The sequence below is a fragment of the Durio zibethinus genome, chromosome 14 (genome assembly GCF_047325235.1).
Source record: "Durio zibethinus cultivar Kanyao isolate XHJ-2024 chromosome 14, ASM4732523v1, whole genome shotgun sequence".
NCBI classification, from domain to species: domain Eukaryota; kingdom Viridiplantae; phylum Streptophyta; class Magnoliopsida; order Malvales; family Malvaceae; genus Durio; species Durio zibethinus.
The window spans coordinates 21174791-21199626 of record NC_143175.1 but is presented as its reverse complement, the minus strand read 5'-3'; the positions used below and the strand labels follow the sequence as shown (position 1 = coordinate 21199626).

The 24836-nt window shown below is 29.1% G+C and overlaps 2 protein-coding genes across 2 annotated transcripts; one reads left to right on the top strand and one right to left on the bottom strand.

The window, feature by feature from the left end:
* Positions 1-1013: 1013 nt before the first annotated feature.
* LOC111295283 (alpha carbonic anhydrase 4-like) lies at positions 1014-10353 on the bottom strand. Its single transcript, XM_089742987.1, has 10 exons — positions 10154-10353; positions 9234-9439; positions 9018-9124; positions 8782-8884; positions 8281-8439; positions 8119-8172; positions 7932-8007; positions 2863-2987; positions 2576-2768; positions 1014-1228 (listed from the first exon to the last, which is right to left on the bottom strand). The coding sequence occupies exons 1-10, from the start codon at positions 10245-10247 to the stop codon at positions 1014-1016; spliced, it is 1332 nt and encodes a 443-aa protein (XP_089599113.1). The 5' UTR covers positions 10248-10353.
* Positions 10354-20570: 10217 nt separating this feature from the next.
* Positions 20571-24398, top strand: LOC111295145 (eukaryotic translation initiation factor 3 subunit E-like). The gene is made up of 7 exons (XM_022888528.2): positions 20571-21049; positions 21309-21536; positions 21643-21764; positions 22434-22653; positions 22866-23008; positions 23713-23850; positions 24053-24398. Exons 1-7 carry the CDS (start codon positions 20687-20689, stop codon positions 24150-24152), a joined length of 1314 nt encoding a protein of 437 aa, XP_022744263.1. The 5' UTR covers positions 20571-20686; the 3' UTR covers positions 24153-24398.
* Positions 24399-24836: the final 438 nt, after the last annotated feature.

Below are 24836 nucleotides of genomic sequence, written 5' to 3'. Positions count from 1 at the left end.
TATTAACAAGCTTATCAGGACCCATGATGATCCATATGAATTGGATCCACTGCTTTAAATTTGAGTGGACTTGAGATGTTAGGCAAATTACTGTTGTTTTTCAAGAATAATGAAGTAAATACCGGTTGTCCTTGTTTTGTTTTGAATCAAAGTCTCTTGTTCTCATTTCCCCCAGTTTTGAGAGTTTTTTGTTGTTCATTTTCATCTTATCATACAGAATTTTGATGGCAAGAATACACATCAAGAGTTCTCATTTCACACTCAAGATCAAAGCTCTGATAAAAAGAAATTGAAAAGTATTGGAAGTGATTGCTTTTGATTTACAAGCACCATGTTCCTGTAGGTGTGCCATGCTAACATTTTGTATAAAGAGTTGTTGGTTTTGCAGTAAGATAAGACTGTCATTGAGAATATTTTCATTAGCTCCTGTTTGAGTTTCTATGCACATGTTGCTCTAGATGCAATTACTAATATATGACTTGATCTGATTTGCTTCAACCTTTGAAAATGAACATTTTTTTTATATGACCTTTCTGCAGCCGTTAGTGCAATTTTCCATTGCTTGGGATATATGCAACAACTTTAGTTTGATCCTATGAATTGTGACTATTATTGACAATAGGATGGTTTTTGATAAGCATTAACATGATATTTTGCTTGTCAGGATATCAAGCTGTATGATGAATATTAAAGTGAATATAAGAAAAAGGAAATTCTTCATAAATAAATGGAATTATTGCATTTGATTAGTTCCAACCAATTCGAGAAAAATGAAAACAAAGTGTATTTACTATCGTGAATATCTTCAAACAAAGCTACTTACAACTGCATCAATCTCGTTTTGGAAAAGCTTTATTAAATTTAAAATCTGAATAAAAGGTGATGCTGTAACCCTGGCAGGGAAGAAAGAACCATCTGCTCCAACGAAGTTTCTAGTCTCTTTCATTGTTTCTTGCCTGGAAAGATGGATGTAGATGCAACAATGAATTCTTTGTAGAATTATGAAATCATTCTTAGAAATTTACTTTTGCAAACTTAGCATCTGGATTTCTCATTGCTCTGAGCCACATGTCAGCCATTACTCTTGAGGAAATGCTCCCGAGCATATCTTGTCCCTTTGACACCACATGTTTTTCTTTTCTTCCAGACTTCCCCAATCCATATGCTACCAACCACTGAATAGCAGTTAGCCTGTGCCTCTGAGGATCCCATATGTTCCTTTTCCTTGCTGTTCGCACTTTCAAGTTGTTAGGTCAAATAGCTCCAATCCAATCACACCAATGGAAGTAAAATCAAACAATCAATTGATTATGACAAAGATAATAATTTAACGTGATTCGGACTAATCGATTTATGTCCATAAATGAGAAAAAAGATCTATTAATTGTAAAAAATTACAAATATACAATTCTATATTAATAATCACTCAACAATTAATATCAATAGGTCCTTTCAATCTTCTCTAAGCTTAAAGAGTATTTTCAACCCAAACAAATACATACTAATGTGCACCCATACATCATATTTATATAAACTCTCTCAGTCTCATCTAGTCCATTTATAAACATTCAAATATACTAATTCATAAGAGGTAAATCTCTAGTAATTTTATGGGGTGTCTATGCCATAAAACTCTACAATTTTCTTATATTTTTTTTTCATACCTAATCCTTCAGAAAATTCATCTATTTGTAAGTATAAAATTTACCTATTAAGAATCTTTTTACTTTTAGAATTCCTCTTCTGTAAGTCTTTTTATTCATCAAGCAATCTTAAATAAATCACTTATGAGATTTGAGTCACTATTCCTAACAATCTTCACATTGACTCAAATTACATCAAATCATTAGTTTTTATGCTAGATATGCTTGCCTTTACTTACAATTGAAGTCTTGTAATCATCATTTTTTGTATGCCTTTAAGCTTTTTGCAAACTAATTCTCAAAACATGATCTCGAATTTTTTACTTGAATCGAGTTCCTTTAGGCTTAACTCTTTCTATATCTTAAACTTTACCACTTGTTAAGATAATAATAGCTCTAATACCACTTATTAAGCTAAAAAGCTATGAATTAATTAATCATCCAAGCAGCGAAAATATAACCAAATAATTAATCAACACAAAAGATAGTGATGTAAAGTGGTTCGGTCTAACTAACTTACATTCATATATAAGAAAAAAATCAACCAATTATAAGGAATTACATCAAAACAAATCAATCAGCACTCAACAATTTCTTTTAGCCTATGAAGTATTCTCAACTTAAACAAACATATATCAATGTGTACTCATCATGTATAATACTTATGTAGACCTTATCAATCTCTTCTATTCTACTCACAAATATTCAAATATATATATATCTATAAGATGTAAATTTTTAGTAATTTTATGGGTATTTATCTTACAAAATCTTACAATTCTCTTATATTTTTTTTATAGCTAATCTTATAGAATTTTATCAATTTAAAAATATATAAACTTTTACTCTTAAAATTCTTTTTTTACAAATTTTTTATCTATCAAATAATATCTAATCAATTTCAAATAAATCACTTATAAGATTTAAGTTACTCTCCCGATATAAGCCTCCAACTTGCAAACTCGTCGCTTTGAACCTCTTTCCATCATTATAGTTGTTGGCTTTGATGTCAGCACCTGATGCATGAATGAGTGCTAACACAGGAACTCCAACTGCCTCGTATCGCCATAGGGGATCCCGTTGCTGCACGACCACTGCAAGCGTCACTGTTTCTGGGTCTCCTAGCTGAGCTTGAAATAAAGCTGTAATTTTTAATCAAATTCTCAAGAGGAACAGCAGAAGCCATTGGTTGATCCTGATCCTTTCCATTATCTGTTACCGTTTTTCCGATCAGTGCAGAGATATCAAAAGGAGCTTCGTTCTCTGTCACTTCTGCTTGTACTTTTAAGGCTTCAGCTGCCATTCCCTCAATATTCTGAGTTGACAATGCTAGAATTTCCTCTGCTATCAATAGGTTTTCATTTGCATTCCATATTCCAGTTGCAATCCTTTCTAAAAAATATATACTAAATGGTCCCCCCTGGCTTTGTATAAGAAATTTACTGTCAATACAAAGTTTTAAGTAACTTTTAAAGCCATGACTACAAGTACCAACAGCTTTCCAATTCCCAAACAATTCTGCTGGCCTTGAAAATTCATTCATTTTATTGGGGGAGAGAAAATGGAAGGCTAGGGAATGTGTTTTTTTTAACAAGAGTCTGAGGGGAATGCTTGTAATCAGTGTTATCGCGAACAGTTAAAAACATATTTCTGAGCAATAAACAGATAATATGCAGACAGAAAAACAAACAAATTATAACAAATATGCACTAACAAACAGAAATTGATGAAAATGTTGACTGATAAAGGCTTACTGTAAGAAGTGAGTGTCTGCGATGCCCGGTGTAGGACAGGCTGTCTCACGATTCGCTTAACGATGGAAGAGGAGGTTGTTTCGGCTACCGATATTGCCCCTGTTTTAGCCGTTTCATATTTCTCTTTAAGTTTGTTATTTTGTTATTCTTCTTTTTTTTTAAAATTAACACTTAATTGAAAAAAAGTCTTCCGTCTTCACTTTTTTTTCCCTAATAATTAATAAAGTTAAAAAAAACATATAAAAGTAGATTTCTAATCTCACCATTTCTATTTCCTTATCTTTTAGATAAAAAAATTCTTCTCATTAAAACAATAGATACTGAATGAGAATATATTACTTGTAATTTTTTTATTATAATCTTATAATTATTTAATTATAATAAAAAATTATATAAGATTCTATTACTTATAAATATTAAATTCATATAAAATTTTAATAAAATTTTAGCAATTTTAAATTATAATTAATTATTTATACTGTAATTATTGTAAATAAAATATTTTGAATATCTCTCCCAATGGCCAAGACATCCAAACATGAAATAAATAAAAAATAATCCATTTATTCTCACTATATAATTTAAGTTTTATATAAATTTTATTTTTTTGGTTTTAGTGAAGATATTTCCTTATTTGCTAATTATAAAATATATAGAACAAAAAAAAACACAATATTTTATTTTGAATCCATGCACAATAATTGAAAATATACTATAATATTAAAAAAATCAAATCTTAACAATATATATGTGATATTATATATTTGCAATTTACATTGTCAATATTAATAAGATAAAATTTAACTGTCTAATTATGTAAATATCACATTATTAAATCATACCCAAACGACGGCGTTATGAATGATAGAATAAGGAAGGGTATGCGAGTGATATTTCTCAAATCGCAAGGATGATTGTGGTATTTTGCAAGAAAACACATATAAAAGTCTCTTTTGCTCTTATATTAAGTACTTCACTTTGGTTTTGTTCGTTGCTTTTGTTTCATCAACCACACAACCACCGACCCTGCGTTAAGCTTAAACCCTAATTAGAGACATAGAGAAAGAGCAAAGGGAATGGCAAGCTACGACTTAACCCCACGAATTGCTCCGAACCTAGATAGGAACTTAAAATTTTTTCTTTGTCTTAAGAGTCTTTGTAGTAGGTTATTGTAATAGACATAAACTGTGCCTAATCATCTATGGTTTTTTTATATTCTAATATTGGGGCTTTTGATAAATTTAAATAAGTTTCTCTTGTAGCAACATTTCTCTTGTTTAGAGATTCAATAATGAAATTATTAGAACTTTAGGATGTTTGCCTTGGTTCTGTTTGTTTTATCTCATCTTTTATTAAGTGAGGTAAATGTTGTTCCATAATATTTGGATTAGACATTTCTGAAAATCTTAGTAAATCTCAATTTCTTCGTTAGAAACTTTACCTATTTTTTTTTACCACGATCTACTATTTGTAAATTTACTATTTGTATCTTATTATCCTTCTTCCATTTGTTTGTATGGAAATTCTTGGCTAATTAGGATGAGTAGCTTCATACATTAGGGATTTGGCATATTGTATCATTATGATTCCTGTTTGAAATTGATATTGATGAAAATTTTGAGAATTTTTTGATAACATTCTCTAGTTGTTATGGTATTTCGATGGAATCTAATTGTTGTTCAATTAGAGGACCAAAAATTAATTTTTGCATTTTCGAAATCTAGTAGGGTATAAAAAATCTTTCTCCTTGAAATAGTCTTAAAAGAGTTGTGATTTTGAAATGAATATAGAAAAAAATATTGATCATTTTTTACAAAATTAACAAATTTTGATTTGATAAAAGCAGGAAAATATTTGAGATGATTAAAGGAAAAATTTTATATTATGATTTAACCAACAATTCCTAAATCAATACTCATTATATTAAAAGGATCATGATCAATTTTGAATTTGATTTTAGGAAAATCTTCTCCTATTTCTGGTGTTTCCAAATAGGAAGAAAAATAGTATTCTTTGAATTTTTCTTTTAACAGTTTTTTTATTAGAAGAGTAATTGAATTGTTTATGTGTAGAAATATTTCTTTTAGTATGAATATTGTTGCTTTTTCAAATAATAAAACCTTTTTTAGTTTTACTATTTTGGGAGAACTTTTGCATGAGAAATATTCACATAGATCAAGGAAATTGTTTATTTCATCAAGATTATATTGGTATTCTTCTATTATAAAGAAATCAATATCTTGTTGTTTTAGCAAGTTTGATGAACAAAGATTTTTGAAAACCAATTCATCAAGATGAGCTTGATTTTTTGTTTGGTTAACTAAAAATTTAACTAATTTGGTCATTTCTTTTCTAAATTGAGATTTATTTTCAAGAAGATAGGATTTTCAAATATTACTGAGAAGATTATAAGTCTTTGTATTAAGATCAGAGTTATAAAAATCTTTTATTTCTATACCAAGTATTTTTGGAGGTGTTAACAGATTTTTTGTTTGTTTGACAATTTGAGAATATCAAATAGGAGTCCATTGGTTAGGATCATGAGCAAATTGAGATAAAATTTGTTGCTGCAATACTAGTTGTAATGCAAGTTGGGGAAATTGATAATAATGTTTTTAAGGAATATTTTAGATTAAATATCCTCTGGGTGGATAGACAAATAGTATAAATCCCGAGTTAGGATTTTGAAAAGAGGAAGAAGAAGTAACCTTTTTAGTATGCTTCTTTTGTTGTTTCTTTTGAATTGTTCTCCATTCTTCTTTTTGTTTAAAAGGCTTTTTGCCTTGTCCATTAGGTTTGCTGAGAAGATATGCAAGAACACGTTTATTTTCGTTAATAAATTCAATTTTAAAATTATATTAATAAAAAAATTATATGATCTAATCTTTTTTGGATTAGTTTTTATTTTCTTATTTTTAAGAAAATCTCTTACAGTTTGATTATCAGTTTTTATTATAAAATTTTCAGGTGCAAAATAAATATGAAAATGAGTTATTGCATTTTTTATAGTGAATAATTTTTTTTCAAAAATGATATACTTTTATTTCATTTGGTTTAAATTTTCTAAAATTATAATCACGAATAAGTTCATTATTTTGAACTTTAACTTTTAAAACAAAACCCCAATATTCTTCTGAGACATTTGGTACTAATATTAATAAATCTTTTTATTTAAATAAATAAATTTTAGGAATATAAATAAGATCTGACTTTATTTATTTGATAATATCAATATCTTGTTTTTTCCAAGAAAATGGTATATTATTTTTTAGTTTTTCTTGCAAAATCTTGTCTCTCTTATAGAGATATTTTAAAAATTATCTTCCATAATTAAGAAGATCTAAAAGTTGTAAATATTTTTTATTTTCCAAAGTTTCTGGAAAATCTTTGATTTTTGAAATACCTAATTGCATAGGTTAATGGAAAATATAATAACAGTTTTGGTTTGTTTATGATAGCAATAATATATAATGATAATAAAGCTTGAAAAAGCGTTTGAATTTGTCCCTTGTATTTTGGAGTCAATGCCAAGTTTGTACGCAGTTTTCACTTGTGATGTTCTATTGGTCCATAGGGCCCATGTGTTGTTAGTTCTGAAATTTTTGCTCACGCTTGTTGCGGGCCTTCTACTCCTATTGGACTTTTTATTTTCTTATTGTACTTAATACGTGTAAGGCCTTTGTCTCAAGCGAGGCCCTTTATTTTTCTTTAGCCCATATGTTTTTTATTATCGTTGCAGAAATAGTGAGAGAATATGCTGATTATCTATAATTATCGCATTATAATTAAATAATCACAATTCAAAAATTTAGAATTGTACGAGGCTAATTAAAATTTATATGAAGTTTATATTTATAAACTGTAAATTTTTTATATTTTTAATTATAACAATTAAATAATTATAAAATTATAATAAAAATAATTATAATTGAAATGCATCTTGAAATCAGAAAATCTTATAATGTACAGGGAAAAATGGGAAGAGTATAATACTCGATTATACAATATAATTTTAATAATTTTAATCTTTCTCTCTCTCTTATCTTTTTTTTTTTTTTTTTTGGTGATCAGAATAGCTGCAATTTAATATTTATTGGAATTTGTGTTTGATTTATATTGATTTTGGAGTTAATATCAGAATATTCAAACCAAGTTTTTTATTAGCAACATAAATGTATGTATCATTTTTTTTAATGAATGCGTAATTATAATTGGAAGGTTAATACATTATTAAATAGGTATCTTTGATAAGCGTATTACCAGAACTACAAGAATCAAATTCAATAATTTGTTCATTGCTAAAGAATTAAGCATTATTGCTGCAATCAAAATATAGTGATTGGAAAAAGAAGGGAGAGAAGAACTAATTTTATTTAGATCATGGTAGAAACGTCTGTAACAAATATATTTAGCTATTCGACATCATTTATTTGGTTCATCAGTTTATTTTAAGTGCAGACAGCACTCCTTTATATAAAGAGTGTAAATATCGTTATATGGGTTCATCAATCATCGGTTTTCAAGTCTTAATTACCCCTCCTTGGTGGATCGTACAGTAAGACAGGTCTTCCGTTCAGTGGTTGGGTTGGCCTTGCGTTGTTTCTGTTTTGCTGAAAAAGAAAAAAAGGAAGAAATCAACAAAGAAAATTCAAGTTTCATATAAAAAATTTCAAACTCATAATCAGTAAATGAGAAATTTGACTCAATTTAGAAACACTTACAGGAGGAAGGACACGCTTTAATGCATCAACTTGAGAATGGGAGACCGTCTTGACCTTTATAATTAAGATGATAACAATATATAAGTTAAGAAACATTAATCCAACGATACAATATAGGAAAAGGAGTTGAGAGGCGGTCAACAGCGATGTTGAGCGAAAGACCTGTTGGAAGACTGTCCAAACCACACCCTCTGAGCAGGCAGGAGTTGTAAGTGAACCCTTGTATCGATAATAATTTCTGACAGGAAAGTCAATGCTTTCTGGATTAACAGACCCCAGTGGTCTGTCTTCGGTTGTAAGAGTTTTTAAGGAGCCAAACAGCTGTTATGAAACCATGCAAGAACATGAACAAAACCAACTTAATTAAAGCAATAACTAAAAACCAAACCCAAGATATTAACTATATAACATGAAAATTATATCAATCAACATAAGAAAAAGAAGCTTTCGATTCATTTGCTTAAATCTCATCTTATTATTCATCTCAAGATTTGGATTCGAGAATTTTTATATGAAACCTTAAATTCCATCACTAGGTGTCCCTTGGGCACTTTGACTGTAAAATTTAACTGTCACTGTACTTATCATGAAAACGCTTTCATTTCAGGTGAAGGAGATTCTATATCAAAAAAAAAAAAAAACCAAAATAAGAGGTTGACAGACCCTATCAATGAAGGGATCAGGCGAGCCATATCGGTAAAGAATTGCAACAACCGCAATCTGATTTTGAGCACTCCTATGAACTATGTGAATCTCCAACTCATACCTGTAAACAAAAGTATATATAAACATTTCTTTTAGAGGAAAAGAGAAACAGAAACGGTGCTCTCCTTTCAGTACAAATGAATTGAATTTTTTGAATGAAAAAGGCAATTAGAAAATAACAAGAAAAATTATACTTAATTCCATTGAGGGTGTGCTCAGCAGGTGAATGCCAGTGACAGTTATCCACTGTATAAACAGTCCTATTTATAGTAATGCTTCCAGCATTCCCTAACCATACCACCTGAGGAATATCAAAATTTTTTCAACAATTTGTACAAGTAAGGATGGGTTGCCAAAAAAAGAAGACAGGAAAAGTGGAAAACAGACAATGTTTATATATATATTTTTACCGCAACATCTTCGGTCCTATTCCTCAAAACAGCAGAAGCTGATGCGTAGTTCCTCTGCAAATCTCCCAATTGAGAACGAACCTGAAAATTTTCAATATTTATAGGAGATTGCTGTCGTCCAATGCTGCAATTTTTCCATTCTGGTTTGAGTAAGCCCCAACGCGATGGCCCCCTGCCTGATGCTTCGTCGTAATTAAATTCATGATCTGTCCCAAACCCCCCCCCCCCCCCCCAACCCCATAGTTTAGTAAGAGAAATTTATTTCTGATTTCATGAATTCTAAATATATAAAATTCTAATATATGTTGTTACAATTAGCTGCTATATTCTATAGCTTATCTTGAACATGAAACACAAAATAAAAAGAAAATATATCAGCTTCATAAAAATGTCCGAAGTCCAAAATTTTAAAAATCTTTGAATAATCAAAGGCCAATTTATAGTTATTGTCAACAAAAGTGTAAGAGAAATGAAAATGTGAATTAATACTGCTTTTGCTTTTCCTTTATCCCAATGAACAATAGTATCAGCAACTTTCATATATTAGCTAAAAATGAAATTTATAACTTCATTGTATTTTACTTTAATCTTGTCACTTTTTGTTCGATTACTCAATTTTCTTTTCTTTCAAATTTCTAACAAGCAAAGTAATCAAGTAGGATAATAGATAACAGACGAGCAATGTGATTTCATATAATGGGTTTCTAGCAAGAGAAAAAATAAGTATGAGAGAAAAAAGAAAAAAGAAAGACAAGATGTGAAGGCAAATCAAAGCAAGAAAATAGCATATATATATATATATATATAAGTTAGTAAAAAATATATAATAGAAATGATGATGTTGCAGTAATGTTATTTTAAAAGATAAATAAATAGATAAAAATAAAAGAAAGAAAGCATAAGAGAGAAATAATATATACCCTCAGATTGAGAGCAAGCCGAGAGAATGAGAGAAGAAAAGAGGAAAAAGGTAAAGGCGAAGGGTGTCCTAAGATTGATATTGCTGCACTTCATGGTTTGGTTTCCTTCCTCTGTCTCAACTCTCAATCCCTTAAATTCCTGACATGGTTTAGCTTCATTGTCGGGGGTATTTAAAAGAAGATGGAAGTGGCGGGTGCAAGAGTACGTACGAAAAGTCTATGTATGGCGTCCTTAATTGCTCGCATCATCTAGACTAGGCTTACACTATTCCAAAATGGACAACAATTTATGTTTTAGAACTTTTTTTTTTTTTAATTTACTTTGGAGTATTTGATTTTGATGCATTATACATTAATATTGCGTGTCATCTTCTTGATAGTTTAATTGATGACATTCATGAGTTAAACAAAAGCTGAGGACAATGTTGGTTTTATCATGTATTGGGAGGAGAAATTTTGAGAGGACATAGATCTGCTTGTGAGATGAAGTTGGATTTTGAGGCTTTTCAGCATCTCATCTAGTTTGTGAGTGCCTCTCGGCGGATGCTTGGAGAGTGAAGTTTTTCAAGGCAATGAAAATGATTTAGTTTTATTTATTTTTCGTTTTGTTAAAAAAAAAAAAAAACAGGATTAATTTGACGTTACAACTTTAAAATTTTCAACTTGAAAAATGAAGATATCAAAATTTTTACTTAATTAATTTGCTTTTTGACTTTAAAATTAAAAATTGATATTTTTATTATACAGTCTAAAATCAATTAATTAACCATTCTTTTATATATTTTAAAACCGTTAGAAATAAAAAATGTTATAATGCAAATTAAAGATGATATATTAATATATTGGGTGATCTTCAGCTTCTTCGTCTAATGACTAAAAGCTCTAGAGAGGATATAAAAGTTTAATTTCGAATTAAAATTTTTTTTTATGTTTTCATGGATTATGTCCATTTTATATATAAAAAATGATACATTGGGAATTAAAATATATATTTCATTTTTGTAGATTAGAGAAAATTTGAGAGAAAGGGACGCAATTTTCTAATTTAATCATTTTGAACTGAGATAATTAAAACGATTTATCAGGTTTAATTAATTGTCTTTAATATTATTTTGTTAATTATTTAAAATTTTTTTCTTTCCTTTTTATTTATGCTTATGTCCTCTTTTCCTCTAAATTATTTAAATTAGTTATGCCTAGAGGGCCTCTGCAAACATCTTCTTCCATAATAATAATGGTAAGTCGCTTATTATAATTATCATAGTAATTACGGTTATAGGATTCTAAAAACCATTATGGTTACAGAGATTCATTTATATTACTCTAAATCAATTATTAAAAACCATTAATCTTTATTAAATCAAGCGAATAAAGAGATAGTTGATTTTTTTTATTTGACAATTACCCATTTTTATAGGAGTAATATAACTTTTTCCTTCCCATAGTTATTTCATGCAGCCTTTTAACCATGTCAACGGTTGATCCAGATGCAAAATTTTATGACAAAGATATAAAGTCAATAGTTGAGTTGGTCTAACTCGAATTAAAGTAAAAATTTGGCTGTGAATTGAAGTCGAATTAAATTACCAATTTGGCCATGAAAACTTAATTACTTGTCAAAACTTTATGTCAACTAGGATTAATTAATTGAATAATTTCAATTGAAAAATACGACCACCATTTGTGTTTTTCTAGTTTCCATTATTTTTTTTTAAATCCATTTTCATTTTTAGCATTTTTAGAATATTGTTAGCCTTCTATTTCCCCTTCCTATTTTTCTATATTAACCCTATTTTCCATAAAAATGTGATTTTTGGTCTATCAATTGCACATATATACAGTGGATGGTAGAAATCTTCGGTGAATTAATTTTGGAGAAATGTAATATAATTTATCTAATTATATTTGATTTTATATTTAATGCACTATGAGTGTATTGAATTTATATATTGTTAGTGAACCACATCTTGACACTCATTAATAGATAAATAAAAATATTTTGTAATCCTTAACAAAAAATATTCCAAAATTTTAATGAAGAAAACAGCTTAAGATTTAATTACTTTTTTTCACAATTAAATACTTAAAATTTATGAGTATTTATTGTTAAGGACTTAAAAATATTTTAATTTATTTATTAATATGTGTCAAGATGTAATTTAATCAATACATTAATAATATATCAAATATAATCCCATTATATTTTGAACGAACAATTTAAAATAATCTACTAACAAATACGTGTAATGGCAGAACGTAAAAATAAAACTTGATATCTAATTGTTGGCTTATTAGCAAAAATAAAAATGTAGTAACTCTTGATTTTAATTATATAGTTGACTTTAATTTTAGAAAAATATAATTTCTCTCTTTTCTTGTTTTTAGCTAAATGAATTTTTGCTAATTACCTAGCGGCTGGGCACTCTGCTCTTAAAACCTCCCGTATATTTCATTTGTTTGGGCACCAAATTAAAAAAAAAAAAAAATCATTGGGAAAACAAGGACAAAATCATCAACAAACTCTGTGAGAAGGAAAGGAAGGATACATAAAGAAAAAATTAAAAAATAAAATAGAAATTGAAAACAAAGGATGATAGGAGGGTAAATAAACTTTTAGATTGCCACAAAAAATTCAAGGATTGAATAATCAACTATTATATAATAATTAAGTTATTATTATTTAATAATCAATTAATAAATTAAAATATAAATAAATAATTAAATTTTCATATAATGAGATTTGAATATAAAATTTTAAGATTTTAAAGCCTTCTTATTACCAATAAGTTAAGACTTCATGGATAATTTTTTAAGAACTTAAATATAATAGGTGATACCAAATCGGTTTATGAAGAAGATGAATTGATTTTTATTTTTTTTATTTTTTGATTTTTTGATTGATAGTTACATTAATCATATAGGTGGCAATTTGTGCACTTTTGAAATTTTTTGATAGGTCTATAGGTTTGAGTTATTTCGGGTCTAGTTGACATTCATTGAGGGTTTAAATCATTCAAATCATGTAAATTTAATTGGATAGTTTTGGTTAGAATTTTTAAGAGTTTAAATTATATCAAGTTTGAATTATTTTAATACTTATTGTTTCAAGTTCATTGCATTCGACTTTGATCAATCCCTTTTTTGTCATTAAAGGTTTTAATTTTATGCATTTCAAATTAGATCAATCTCATGTTCAAATTAATGCAGGTTTGAGTTAGGATCACTTTAAGTTTGGACTTTTTCATTTTGAATCCCCTTTGATTTTAGATTGTTTTAAGTTTGGTTTTTTAAATTGGGTCTTTAACTTTTCTTTCTTTTTTTTTTCAATCGATCCAAATAAAATTGAATTTGATCTCAGATTCGATCCGGATGAATGTTTGAATTCAATCAGATTTTATCACTTCTGGTTAATCAAATTGTTTCATAAATTCATCATCATTATGCATGTCATATTTTGACTTTAAATTTATATATGATATGAATAATTTTTTTTTTAAAGAAATTTGAAGAGTCAACGTTAGTGTTGGAGAGACAAGTTTACAGTTTTAATTCCTCTCTTATATTGACCTTATTCAACTATACCAAAAATAATAAATATGGTATTCAATTTTAGTCAATAAATCTTGTTAGTCATGGTTTTCTACTTTAACAATAAAAATCTATCTAAATGTTAAATCAATTTAATTAGAGTACAAGATAAATAGATTAATATTAATAAAAAATTGTAATAATAATTTTTAAAATAATAAATTATTTCATAAAAATCATTCTCAACTAATTATATAAGATATCCATCAAAATATTATATGAAATTCGTATTTATAAATAATGAACAAGAATCCTTATATATATATATATGTATTATTTTGATTGAATTATTATAAAAGATATTAAATTATAATAAAAATAAATGTAGGTGATTTATTTCTCTTCCCACCACATCTGTTAGAAGATTAACTAACCGAATTAGGTCATTAAAAATTGTAGTTAATGTCAGGCATATATTCTTCAACCTGCAAGTTAATAGTAACAATAACTTTGCCACATTAATGATAAATATGAATGTTAATTGTCAAATTTCAATGATATGTCATAATTACCTGATTAGTTTGATCTATAGCTAGAGATACTAATTTTATTCATATGTCATGAGAAACCTAACCCTTTCGGAATGAGAGAGGATATCATATTTTGTGTATGAGATTAGGGATGTGGATGATTTTAAATTTTTATTAGATATATGATGAGACGATAATATAGTATTTAATCCGTACTTATATGCTACATATATATATTTATATATATTTAGTAAATATATTTTTTATTAAATAATATAAATTATTTTAAATTAATTAAATTTTTTTAAAAAAAATATTAATATATATTTATAAAAAATTATCAAAATATAAAATATAAAAAATAAAATTTTATTTTTTTATTAAAAATTATGAGTATAAAAATTACCTATACTTATTAATTATCGCTAAATGGAGATTAGATTTGAAATACCCATCAAATATGAGTACAAAAATAAATAAAATATAAAAATTTAAAGATGAAGATAGAGAATACAATATCTTCTCTATATTTTATCGATTGATATCTCCATCTATACCTGCCATTGTGGACTTTAAGGATGTATCCAATAACATTTTCTACAAATCAATTTTATGAATATATTGGTTGAGTTTTTTCATAAAATATATATATGTGACATTAATTTTTTTTTTTACCTCAATGGTGATCAACAAATTTTTATAATCACAAGTTATGCGGGCAACATTTCTTGTATAAATCGTTTTATTACAAATTTATAATTATCTAATTAAAATAAAAAAATTATGTAAACGCTTTGATTATTATTATTATTATTATTATTATTATTATTATTATTATTATTATTATTATTATTATTATTACTCTTTTAAAAAAAAATTATTATTAGTCACTCCATTACTTGGTTCAATGTTTTGCATTTGAAACTGTATTAAGATTTCATTTATTAGTATATAAAAAAAATCATTTTCCACTTATTGGCCACGCTATTACCTAGTCCTAATTGCAAGGATAATTGGAAAGAAATTTCTCCTATAAATCATTGTGCTGAATTCTGAGTCTGACAGATTATTGCCTTTCAGTTACGGCAGTATACTTGCGGCCTAATGTTTGGTGGGTAATTTTGATACGTTTACTTTTATCAATTACCCCATCTTTTGCATGTGTTTCTTTTTATTTGAAAGGAGATGGGCAATGTAAACCCCACCTCAGAAAACTTGCTTGAAAAAGCTTGATATGCATGTCAACTCTATTTAATAAATAAAGTAAAAGGCTCTTAAAATGGTCTAAACTTGAATAGATTCGATGATTTGTATCATTATATCATATAAAATATTATATTTATATAATATTTTATATAAAGATTATATGTTATAATTCATATTAAAATAAAATTATAAAATAAAATTTTTTTATTTTATTAAATTTATTTATGATTTTTTTAAAATTTTAAGTCATGTTATCTTTTATTCGTATTATTTTTGTATTACGTTATCGTCTCGTATTTCAAATTATTAGATGATTTAAAAATTTTGAACTTGAGCTAAATCAATTACTAAAAACTTGTAAAAATGACTATATGTTATATAAAATTTAAAAATGATTTAAATTAACTAAAATTTGAATTTGAAAAGATTTGAACTCAAAATAATTTGAATTTGACAAAACATATATATAAAATGATCCAAATTCAAAACAGCCTGAAAACAAAACGACCAAATCCAAACTTGCCTATTCGTATCTCTGGTTTTTGCAGTAAGGATTTTATATTGAATGTTTAAGTCCATAATTCAATGAATACTTGCTAAATGTAGCTCTTAATTGGAGCAGGGCTAGTTGGAGATGATTCGTTTTCGAAACACTTCCTCCTTCCAGGAAAGTGGTAGATCATCCTAAGCTGGTGGTTTCACTTAGTGATTGTTTCCGCCTTGTCATGATCATCAGATCGACCTCTAATTAGTGTCGTTTAATTTGTTAAGTTATTATTAACAAGCTTATCAGGACCCATGATGATCCATATGAATTGGATCCACTGCTTTAAATTTGAGTGGACTTGAGATGTTAGGCAAATTACTGTTGTTTTTCAAGAATAATGAAGTAAATACCGGTTGTCCTTATTTTGTTTTGAATCAATGTCTCTTGTTCTCATTTCCCCCAGTTTTGAGAGTTTTTTGTTGTTCATTTTCATCTTATCATTCAGAATTTTGATGGCAAGAGTACACATCAAGAGTTCTCCTTTCACACTCAAGATCAAAGCTTTGATAAAAAGAAATTGAAAAGTATTGGAAGTGATTGCTTTTGATTTACAAGCACCATGTTCCTGTAGGTGTGCCATGCTAACATTTTGTATAAAGAGTTGTTGGTTTTGCAGTAAGATAAGACTGTCATTGAGAATATTTTCATTAGCTCCTGTTTGAGTTTCTATGCACATGTTGCTCTAGATGCAATTACTAATATATGACTTGATCTGATTTGCTTCAACCTTTGAAAATGAACATTTTTTTTATATGACCTTTCTGCAGCCATTAGTGCAATTTTCCATTGCTTGGGATATATCCAACAACTTTAGTTTGATCCTATGAATTGTGACTATTATTGACAATAGGATGGTTTTTGATAAGCATTAACATGATATTTTGCTTGTCAGGATATCAAGCTGTACGATGAATATTAAAAGTGAATATAAAAAAAAGGAAATTCTTCATAAATAAATGGAATTATTGCATTTGATTAGTTCCAACCAATTCGAGAAAAATGAAAACAAAGTGTCTTCAAACAAAGCTACTTACAACTGCATCAATCTCGTTTTGGAAAAGCTTTATTAAATTTAAAATCTGAATAAAAGGTGATGCTGTAACCCTGGCAGGGAAGAAAGAACCATCTGCTCCAACGAAGTTTCTAGTCTCTTTCATTGTTTCTTGCCTGGAAAGATGGATGTAGATGCAACAATGAATTCTTTGTAGAATTATGAAATCATTCCTAGAAAATCTATTTACTTTTGCAAACTTAGCATCTGGATTTCTCATTGCTCTGAGCCACATGTCAGCCATTACTCTTGAGGAAATGCTCCCAAGCATATCTTGTCCCTTTGACACCGCATGTTTTCCTTTTCTTCCAGACTTCCTCAATCCATATGCTACCAACCACTGCATAGCAGTTAGCCTGTGCCTCTCAGGATCCCATATGTTCCTTTTCCTTGTTGTTCGCACTTTCAAGTTGTTAGGCCAGATAGCTCCAATTCAATCACACCAATAGAAGAAAAATCAAACAATCAATTGATTATGATAAAGATAATAATTTAACGTGATTTGAATTAATCGACTTATATCCATAAATGAAAAAAAAGATCTACTAATTATAAAAAATTACAAATATACAATCTATATTAATAAGCACTCAACAATTAATATCAATAGGTCCTTTCAATCTCCTCTAAGCTTAAAAAGTATTTTCAACCCAAACAAATACATACTAATGAGCACCCATGCACCATACTTATGTAAACCCTCTCAGTCTCATCTAGTCCATTTATAAACATTCAAATATACACATTCATAAGAGGTAAATCTCTAGTAATTTTATGGGGTGTCTATACCATAAAACTCTACAATTTTTTTATATTTTTTTCTTATACCTAACCTTTTAGAGACTTCATCTATTTATAAATATACAAATTTACCTATTAAGAATCCTTTTACTTTTAAAATTCCTCTTCCGCAAGTTTTCTTATTCATCAAGCAATATCTAACAATCTTAAATAAATCACTTATGGGATTTGAGTCACTATTCCCAACAATCTCTACATTTACTCAAATTCCATCAAATCATTACTTTTAATGCTAGATATGCTTGCTTTTACCTACAATTGAAGTCTCGTAATCATCATTTTTTGTATGTCTTTAAGCTTTTTGCAAACTAATTCTCAAAACATGAACTCGAATTTTTCACTTGAATCGAGTTCCTCTAGGCTTAACTCTTTCTATATCTTAAACTTTATCACTTGTTAAGATAATAATAGCTCTAATACCACTTATTAAGCTAAAAAGCTATGGATTAATTAATCATCCAAGTAGCGAAAATATAATCAAATAATTAATCAACACAAAAGACAATAATGTAAAGTGGTTCGGTACAACCAACTTACATTCACATATGAGAAAAAAAATCAACAAATTGTAAGGAATTACATCAAAACAAATCAATCAGCACTCAACAATTAATACGTATAGATCCTCTCAATTTCTTTTAGCTAATGAAGTATCCTTAATTTAAACAAACATATATCAATGTGTACTCATGCACCATACCTATGTAGACCTTCTCAATCTTTTCTATTCTACTCATAAATATTCAAATATATATATATATCTATAATATGTAAATTTTTAGTAATTTTATGGGTATTTATCTTACAAAATCTTACAATTCTCTTATATTTTTTTATACTTAATCTTATAGAGATTTTATCTATTTAAAAATATATAAACTTTTACTCTTAAAATTTTTTTTATCTATCAAATAATATCTAATCAATTTCAAATAAATCACTTATAAGATTTAAGTTACTGTCCTGATATAAGCCTCCAACTTGTAAACTCGTCGCTTTGAACCTCTTTCCATCATTATAGTTGTTGGCTTTGATGTCAGCACCTGATGCATGAATGAGTGCTAACACAGGAACTCCAAGTGCCTTGTATCACCATAGGGGATCCCGTAGCTGCACGACCACTGCAAGCGTCACTGTTTCTGGGTCTCCTAGCTGAGCTTGAAATAAAGCTGTAATTTTTAATCAAATTCTCAAGAGGAACAGCAGAAGCCATTGGTTGATCCTGATCCTTTCCATTATCTGTTACCGTTTTTCCGATCAGTGCAGAGATATCAAAAGGAGCTTCGTTCTCTGTCACTTCTGCTTGTGCTTTTAAGGCTTCAGCTGCCATTCCCTCAATTTTCTGAGTTGACAATGCTAGAATTTCCTCTGCTATCAATAGGTTTTCATTTGCATTCCATATTCCAGTTGCAATCCTTTCTAACAAATATATACTAAATGGTCCCCCCTGGCTTTGTCTAAGAAATTTACTGTCAATACAAAGTTTAAGTAACTTTTAAAGCCATGACTACAAGTACCAGCAGCTTTCCAATTCCCAAACAATTCTGCTGGCCTTGAAAATTCATTCATTTTATTGGGGGAGAGAAAATGGAAGGCTAGGGAATGTGTTTTTTTTAACAAGAGTCTGAGGGGAATGCTTGTAATCAGTGTTATCGCGAACAGTTAAAAACATATTTCTGAGCAATAAACAGATAATATGCAGACAGAAAAACAAACAAATTATAACAAATATGCACTAACAAACAGAAATTGATGAAAATGTTGACTGATAAAGGCTTAATGTAAGAAGTGAGTGTCTGCGATGCCCGGTGTAGGACAGGCTGTCTCACGATTCGCTTAACGATGGAAGGGGAGGTTGTTTCGGCTACCGATATTGCCCCTGTTTTAGCCGTTTCATATTTCTCTTTAAGTTTGTTATTTTGTTATTCTTCTTTTTTTTTTAAATTAACACTTAATTGAAAAAAAGTCTTCCGTCTTCACTTTTTTTTCCCTAATAATTAATAAAGTTAAAAAAAACATATAAAAGTAGATTTCTAATCTCACCATTTCTATTTCCTTATCTTTTAGATAAAAAATTCTTCTCATTAAAACAATAGATACTGAATGAGAATATATTACTTGTAATTTTTTTATTATAATCTTATAATTATTTAATTATAATAAAAAATTATATAAGATTCTATTACTTATAAATATTAAATTCATATAAAATTTTAATAAAATTTAAGCAATTTTAAATTATAATTAATTATTTATACTGTAATTATTGTAAATAAAATATTTTGAATATCTCTCCCAATGGCCAAGACATCCAAACGTGAAACAAATAAAAAATAATCCATTTATTCTCACTATATAATTTAAAATTTATATAGATTTTATTTTTTTGGTTTTAGTGAAGATATTTCCTTATCTGCTTATTATATAATATATAGACCAAAAAAAACACAATATTTATTTTGAATCCATGCACAATAATTGAAAATATACTATAATATTCAAAAAAATCAAATCTTAACAATATATATGTGATATTATATATTTGCAATTTACATTGTCAATATTAATAAGGTAAAATTTAACTGTCTAATTATGTAAATATCACATTATTAAATCAAACCCAAACGACGGCGTTATGAATGATAGAACAAGGAAGGGTATGCAAGTGATATTTCTCAAATCGCAAGGACGATTATGGTATTTTGCAAGAAAACACTTATAAAAGGAAAACCTAATCTCTTTTGCTCTCATATTAAGTACTTCACTTTGGTTTTGTTCGTTGCTTTTGTTTCATCAGCCACGCAACCACCGACCCTGCGTTAAGCTTAAACCCTAATCAGAGACAGAGAGAGAGAGAGAGAGCAGAGGGAATGGCAAGCTACGACTTAACCCCACGAATTGCTCCGAACCTGGATAGGCACTTGGTGTTTCCGCTGCTAGAATTCTTGCAAGAGCAAAAACTACACCCAGATGAGCAGATCCTGAAAGCGAAGATCGAGCTCTTGAACAAGACCAACATGGTTGACTACGCTATGGACATCCACAAGAGCCTTTACCACACCGATGATGTTCCTCAGGACATGGTCGACAGGAGAGCTGAGGTTGTCGCTCGTCTTAAGGCTTTGGAAGATGCCGCCGCTCCTTTGGTCACTTTCTTGCAAAACCCTAATGCTCTTCAGGAATTGCGAGCTGATAAAAATTATAATCTCCAGATGCTCCATGATCGTTACCAGGTCTTCTTTATTATTTTTCTTCCTTAACTTTTCATTAAATTTAGGTTCTTTTTCGATGCCTTTAAAACCCTTTTTGCTCATACTATGTGTTTTCTAAATTAGTTTGAAAATATGTAATTTTTCATAAATAAAAGCAAATTTTTTTTTTGAATTGACTAAAAAGATTCAAAAAATTTTAAGTGGATTGAATCTCTTTGTTGTAAAATTCATGAAAGATTGTATATTTATTTATTTTAATGGTGGAATTTTTCCTTGACAGATTGGTCCAGATCAGATAGAGGCATTATATCAGTATGCAAAATTCCAGTTTGAGTGTGGCAACTACTCGGGTGCTGCTGACTATCTGTATCATTATAGGGATTTATGCACAAACAGTGAAAGGAGTTTGAGCGCATCGTGGGGAAAGCTGGCAGCCGAGATACTGATGCAAAACTGGGATATTGCTCTTGAAGAGCTTAATCGCTTGAAAGAAATAGTGGATTCTAAGGTTTTTGTTATTCTCCTGATTGATTGATTATATGGTTTTTTAACAATTTACTTCTCCTTGATTCATTGGCTTACTGATTTCTAATGGGTATTTTGTCTTGCTGCAGAGTTTCGCATCACCCTTGAACCAAGTACAGAGTAGAATATGGCTGATGCATTGGAGCCTCTTCATCTTTTTCAACCATGAAAATGGAAGAACACTGATCATTGATCTGTTTAATCAAGACAAGTATGTGACTTTTACAACTGGCCCAAATTTCTTAAATTATCTGCTTATATAGTCTCTTCATTTTCCTACTATTGTTTGTACTCCATCCTTAGATTGAAGATTGTCAATATCCAGACATGGTGTTGCTGATGGCATTATTGTTGTTGTCAGTAACACCATTTGTATCATTTTACTTTGTATAACATTGTCATGTGAATTATAGTGCTTATCTGTTCTTCCTTTGTGCATTGCCTGGTATGGATGACTTACTTTTCTATCAAGCTTCTACTGCTTTAATAGATGCTTCCCTTTAGGATTTCCCTGAAATTAAAAATGTTTAGAAACTTTATTGAATTGCTTCTATAATTTTGTTGGATGGTATTGTTGCTTATATGAGAAGTTACATGCTGCTGCCAATAATTTTCCAAACTTTTTGTCAAAGTTTCAAGGCTAATTGCAATAAAAGTGGGTGAGATGCCTGCTAGACTGCTTGTGGTCGGAATTTCATTGCCTAAGGAAGATAATGGTTGGAATTAGACAGAGCAAGTCTCATTTCGCTTAAATATTTTTAGTTGCACTTTGCATTTTTGTTCTTACATTATTGTTTTCTGTGGATTTACATTTCTGCTTTATCTGTTGTCCAATTTTTGTTTAGTTGCCCTTTCTAAACCTGGTTTCACTTCTTTCCAGATATCTAAATGCCATTCAAACCAGTACTCCCTATCTTTTAAGATATCTAGCCACTGCTTTTATTGTCAACAAAAGGAGAAGACCTCAATTCAAAGATTTTATTAAGGTTATCCAGCAGGAGCAAAGCTCTTACAAAGATCCCATCACAGAATTTTTGGCATGTGTTTATGTCAACTATAACTTTGATGGAGCACAAAAGAAGATGAGAGAGTGTGAAGAAGTAAGTTTGATTTCTGATATTTTCTACCAACTGATTTTATTAAGCTCTCACATCGCACAATTGCTGATATTTCCTACCAAAAGATTGTGCTAAAATGTTATACCTTGAAGTTCACCATCTTTTTGGATGCCTTTAGCAATAGTTAGATTTCTGAATTGCAAGCTTTATGTTTACACCCTGTTATTTATTTAGTTATTTTAATTTTGACGTAGGTGATATTGAATGATCCCTTCCTTGGAAAAAGAGTTGAAGAAGGTAACTTTGCTACTGTACCATTAAGAGATGAGTTCCTTGAGAATGCCCGTCTATTTATCTTCGAAACATACTGTAGAATTCATCAGCGCATTGACATGGGGTAAGTTCCTGCTTTCTCAAACTTATACTTTAGCTTCATATAATAATTGACTCTCAGCAATCTAGAATTCTTATTTATCTTACGAATAAATGACACTGAAAGATTCATTTGAATATTAAATTGCCTTGGCTCAAAGTCAACTGTGCAAGTTGGTTTCCCATAACTCAAACTTATAATTTAGCTTCATGTAATAATTGACTCTCGGGAGTCCAAAATTCTTATTTGTCTTACGAATAAATGGCACTGAAAGACAGATTTAGTGAATATTAAATTTAATTGGGCTGAAAGTCAGGTTTGCAAATTGATTTCGTGTAACTATGGCACTCCGAGTAGGGAAAATTCTTTTGCTAATTGGATGTTGAGAATTTATGAAATTTTAGTAGAAGTTATTAGTTAAATGAAATCAAGCTTTCTATCTTTAATGCATGTTCATCTGCAAAGCAGGCTTGCATACATAAACCACACAACATGAACACCTTGGTTTGTTAGTGTATCTCTTATTGTAGTGATTACTTGGACATTTGTCACTTTCCATCGGGCATCCAACCCTTTCATGTTAAGCAACATTCTAGTACCCTACATTGAAAGGAAATAACACTTATGAGATTTGGATAAAGGATTTTTGAGCTTATATATTTTGGTTAGTTTTAGTTGCTTTTCTTAAATTTTGAGCCAACTTTAATGGGTTTTCCCTCTGTCCCAAGGGTGCTTGCTGAGAAGTTGAATTTAAATTATGAGGAAGCTGAGAGATGGATTGTGAATCTTATCCGAAACTCAAAGCTTGATGCCAAGATTGATTCAAAGACAGGAACTGTTATTATGGAGCCTAATCATCCCAATGTGTAAGATTTCCTTATACAGCGATAGCATACATTGTACCATCTGTTCATTCAATTATTCCATAATTATTTTGTCCCTTTTTTCTCATTTTTCATGTTCACTCTGCATCTTCTTCCATTTTTCAGATTGTGGTCCATCCATAATCCTTTTGTTTATATTTACTCTTCTCTGAATGAATTTTTTTTTTTAACCATATTTCTCCAGTTATGAGCAGTTGATAGACCATACCAAGGCACTCCAAGGGCGAACTTACAAGCTAGTCAGCCAGCTTCTTGAACATGCACAGGCACAGCCTGCTCTATAAATTTTGGTGGTGCAGTTCCTTGGAATTATTTGCAGTTTTGAGCCATCTGCAGATTGTTTCTTTCTTTGAGACCAAATTAGAGTGATACTAGTTTCTGGTTTGCAACAAGACTGGGAAATCAGTAGTTAAAAAAAAAAAGAAAATTATTTTCATGTCGACAAAGCATGCCATTAATTTGTCTAAATTTGCTAAATCTGAGATATATTTTACTCTTTTTTAAGTTATGGCCAAGTCAATTTGTTTAAATGCCTTTTTAAGAGTATAGAAATGATCTGAAGTTGTTAAAATTAAGCAATTTTACATGGCATCGTGCATGTTAAAATTAAGCAATTTTAAGGCAGCTGATTGGAGGTACGGAGGGTAAATAGATTAATTCTTTGATTGTCCTCGTTTGAATGGTTTGGTCTTTAGATATGTCGAGGCTTTAACTTTTCTTTGCATGCACGATGTGGTGCTTTCTGATTAATATGATATTAAATCTGACAAGAACTTTGCCACAAGAATAATTTGAGAAATACAAGAAATTACATATCTGTGAATTTAAAAGTTCAGGCAAGTGGGAAAATATTTATATTCCAACTGAAAAAAAATAAAAAAAAAAACCCTTAGCCAAAGGCCCGAAGGCCCTTTTTTTTTTATCTTTTTTGTTCTTCTAAAAGACCAGAAGCGGCACAAAGTCAGTTT

Excerpts from the sequence above, each read along its gene's own strand:
- LOC111295283 (XM_089742987.1), bottom strand. The coding sequence starts at position 10,247 with ATGAAGTGCAGCAATATCAATCTTAGGACACCCTTCGCCTTTACCTTT. Across the intron at positions 9,440-10,153 it reads GGCTTGCTCTCAATCTGAGG|ATCATGAATTTAATTACGAC; the intron begins GTATATATTATT and ends GGTTTGGGACAG. Across the intron at positions 8,008-8,118 it reads TAAAGCGTGTCCTTCCTCCT|CAAAACAGAAACAACGCAAG; the intron begins GTAAGTGTTTCT and ends TTTCTTTTTCAG.
- LOC111295145 (XM_022888528.2), top strand. The coding sequence starts at position 20,687 with ATGGCAAGCTACGACTTAACCCCACGAATTGCTCCGAACCTGGATAGG. Across the intron at positions 21,537-21,642 it reads AAGAAATAGTGGATTCTAAG|AGTTTCGCATCACCCTTGAA; the intron begins GTTTTTGTTATT and ends GTCTTGCTGCAG. Across the intron at positions 23,851-24,052 it reads GAGCCTAATCATCCCAATGT|TTATGAGCAGTTGATAGACC; the intron begins GTAAGATTTCCT and ends ATATTTCTCCAG.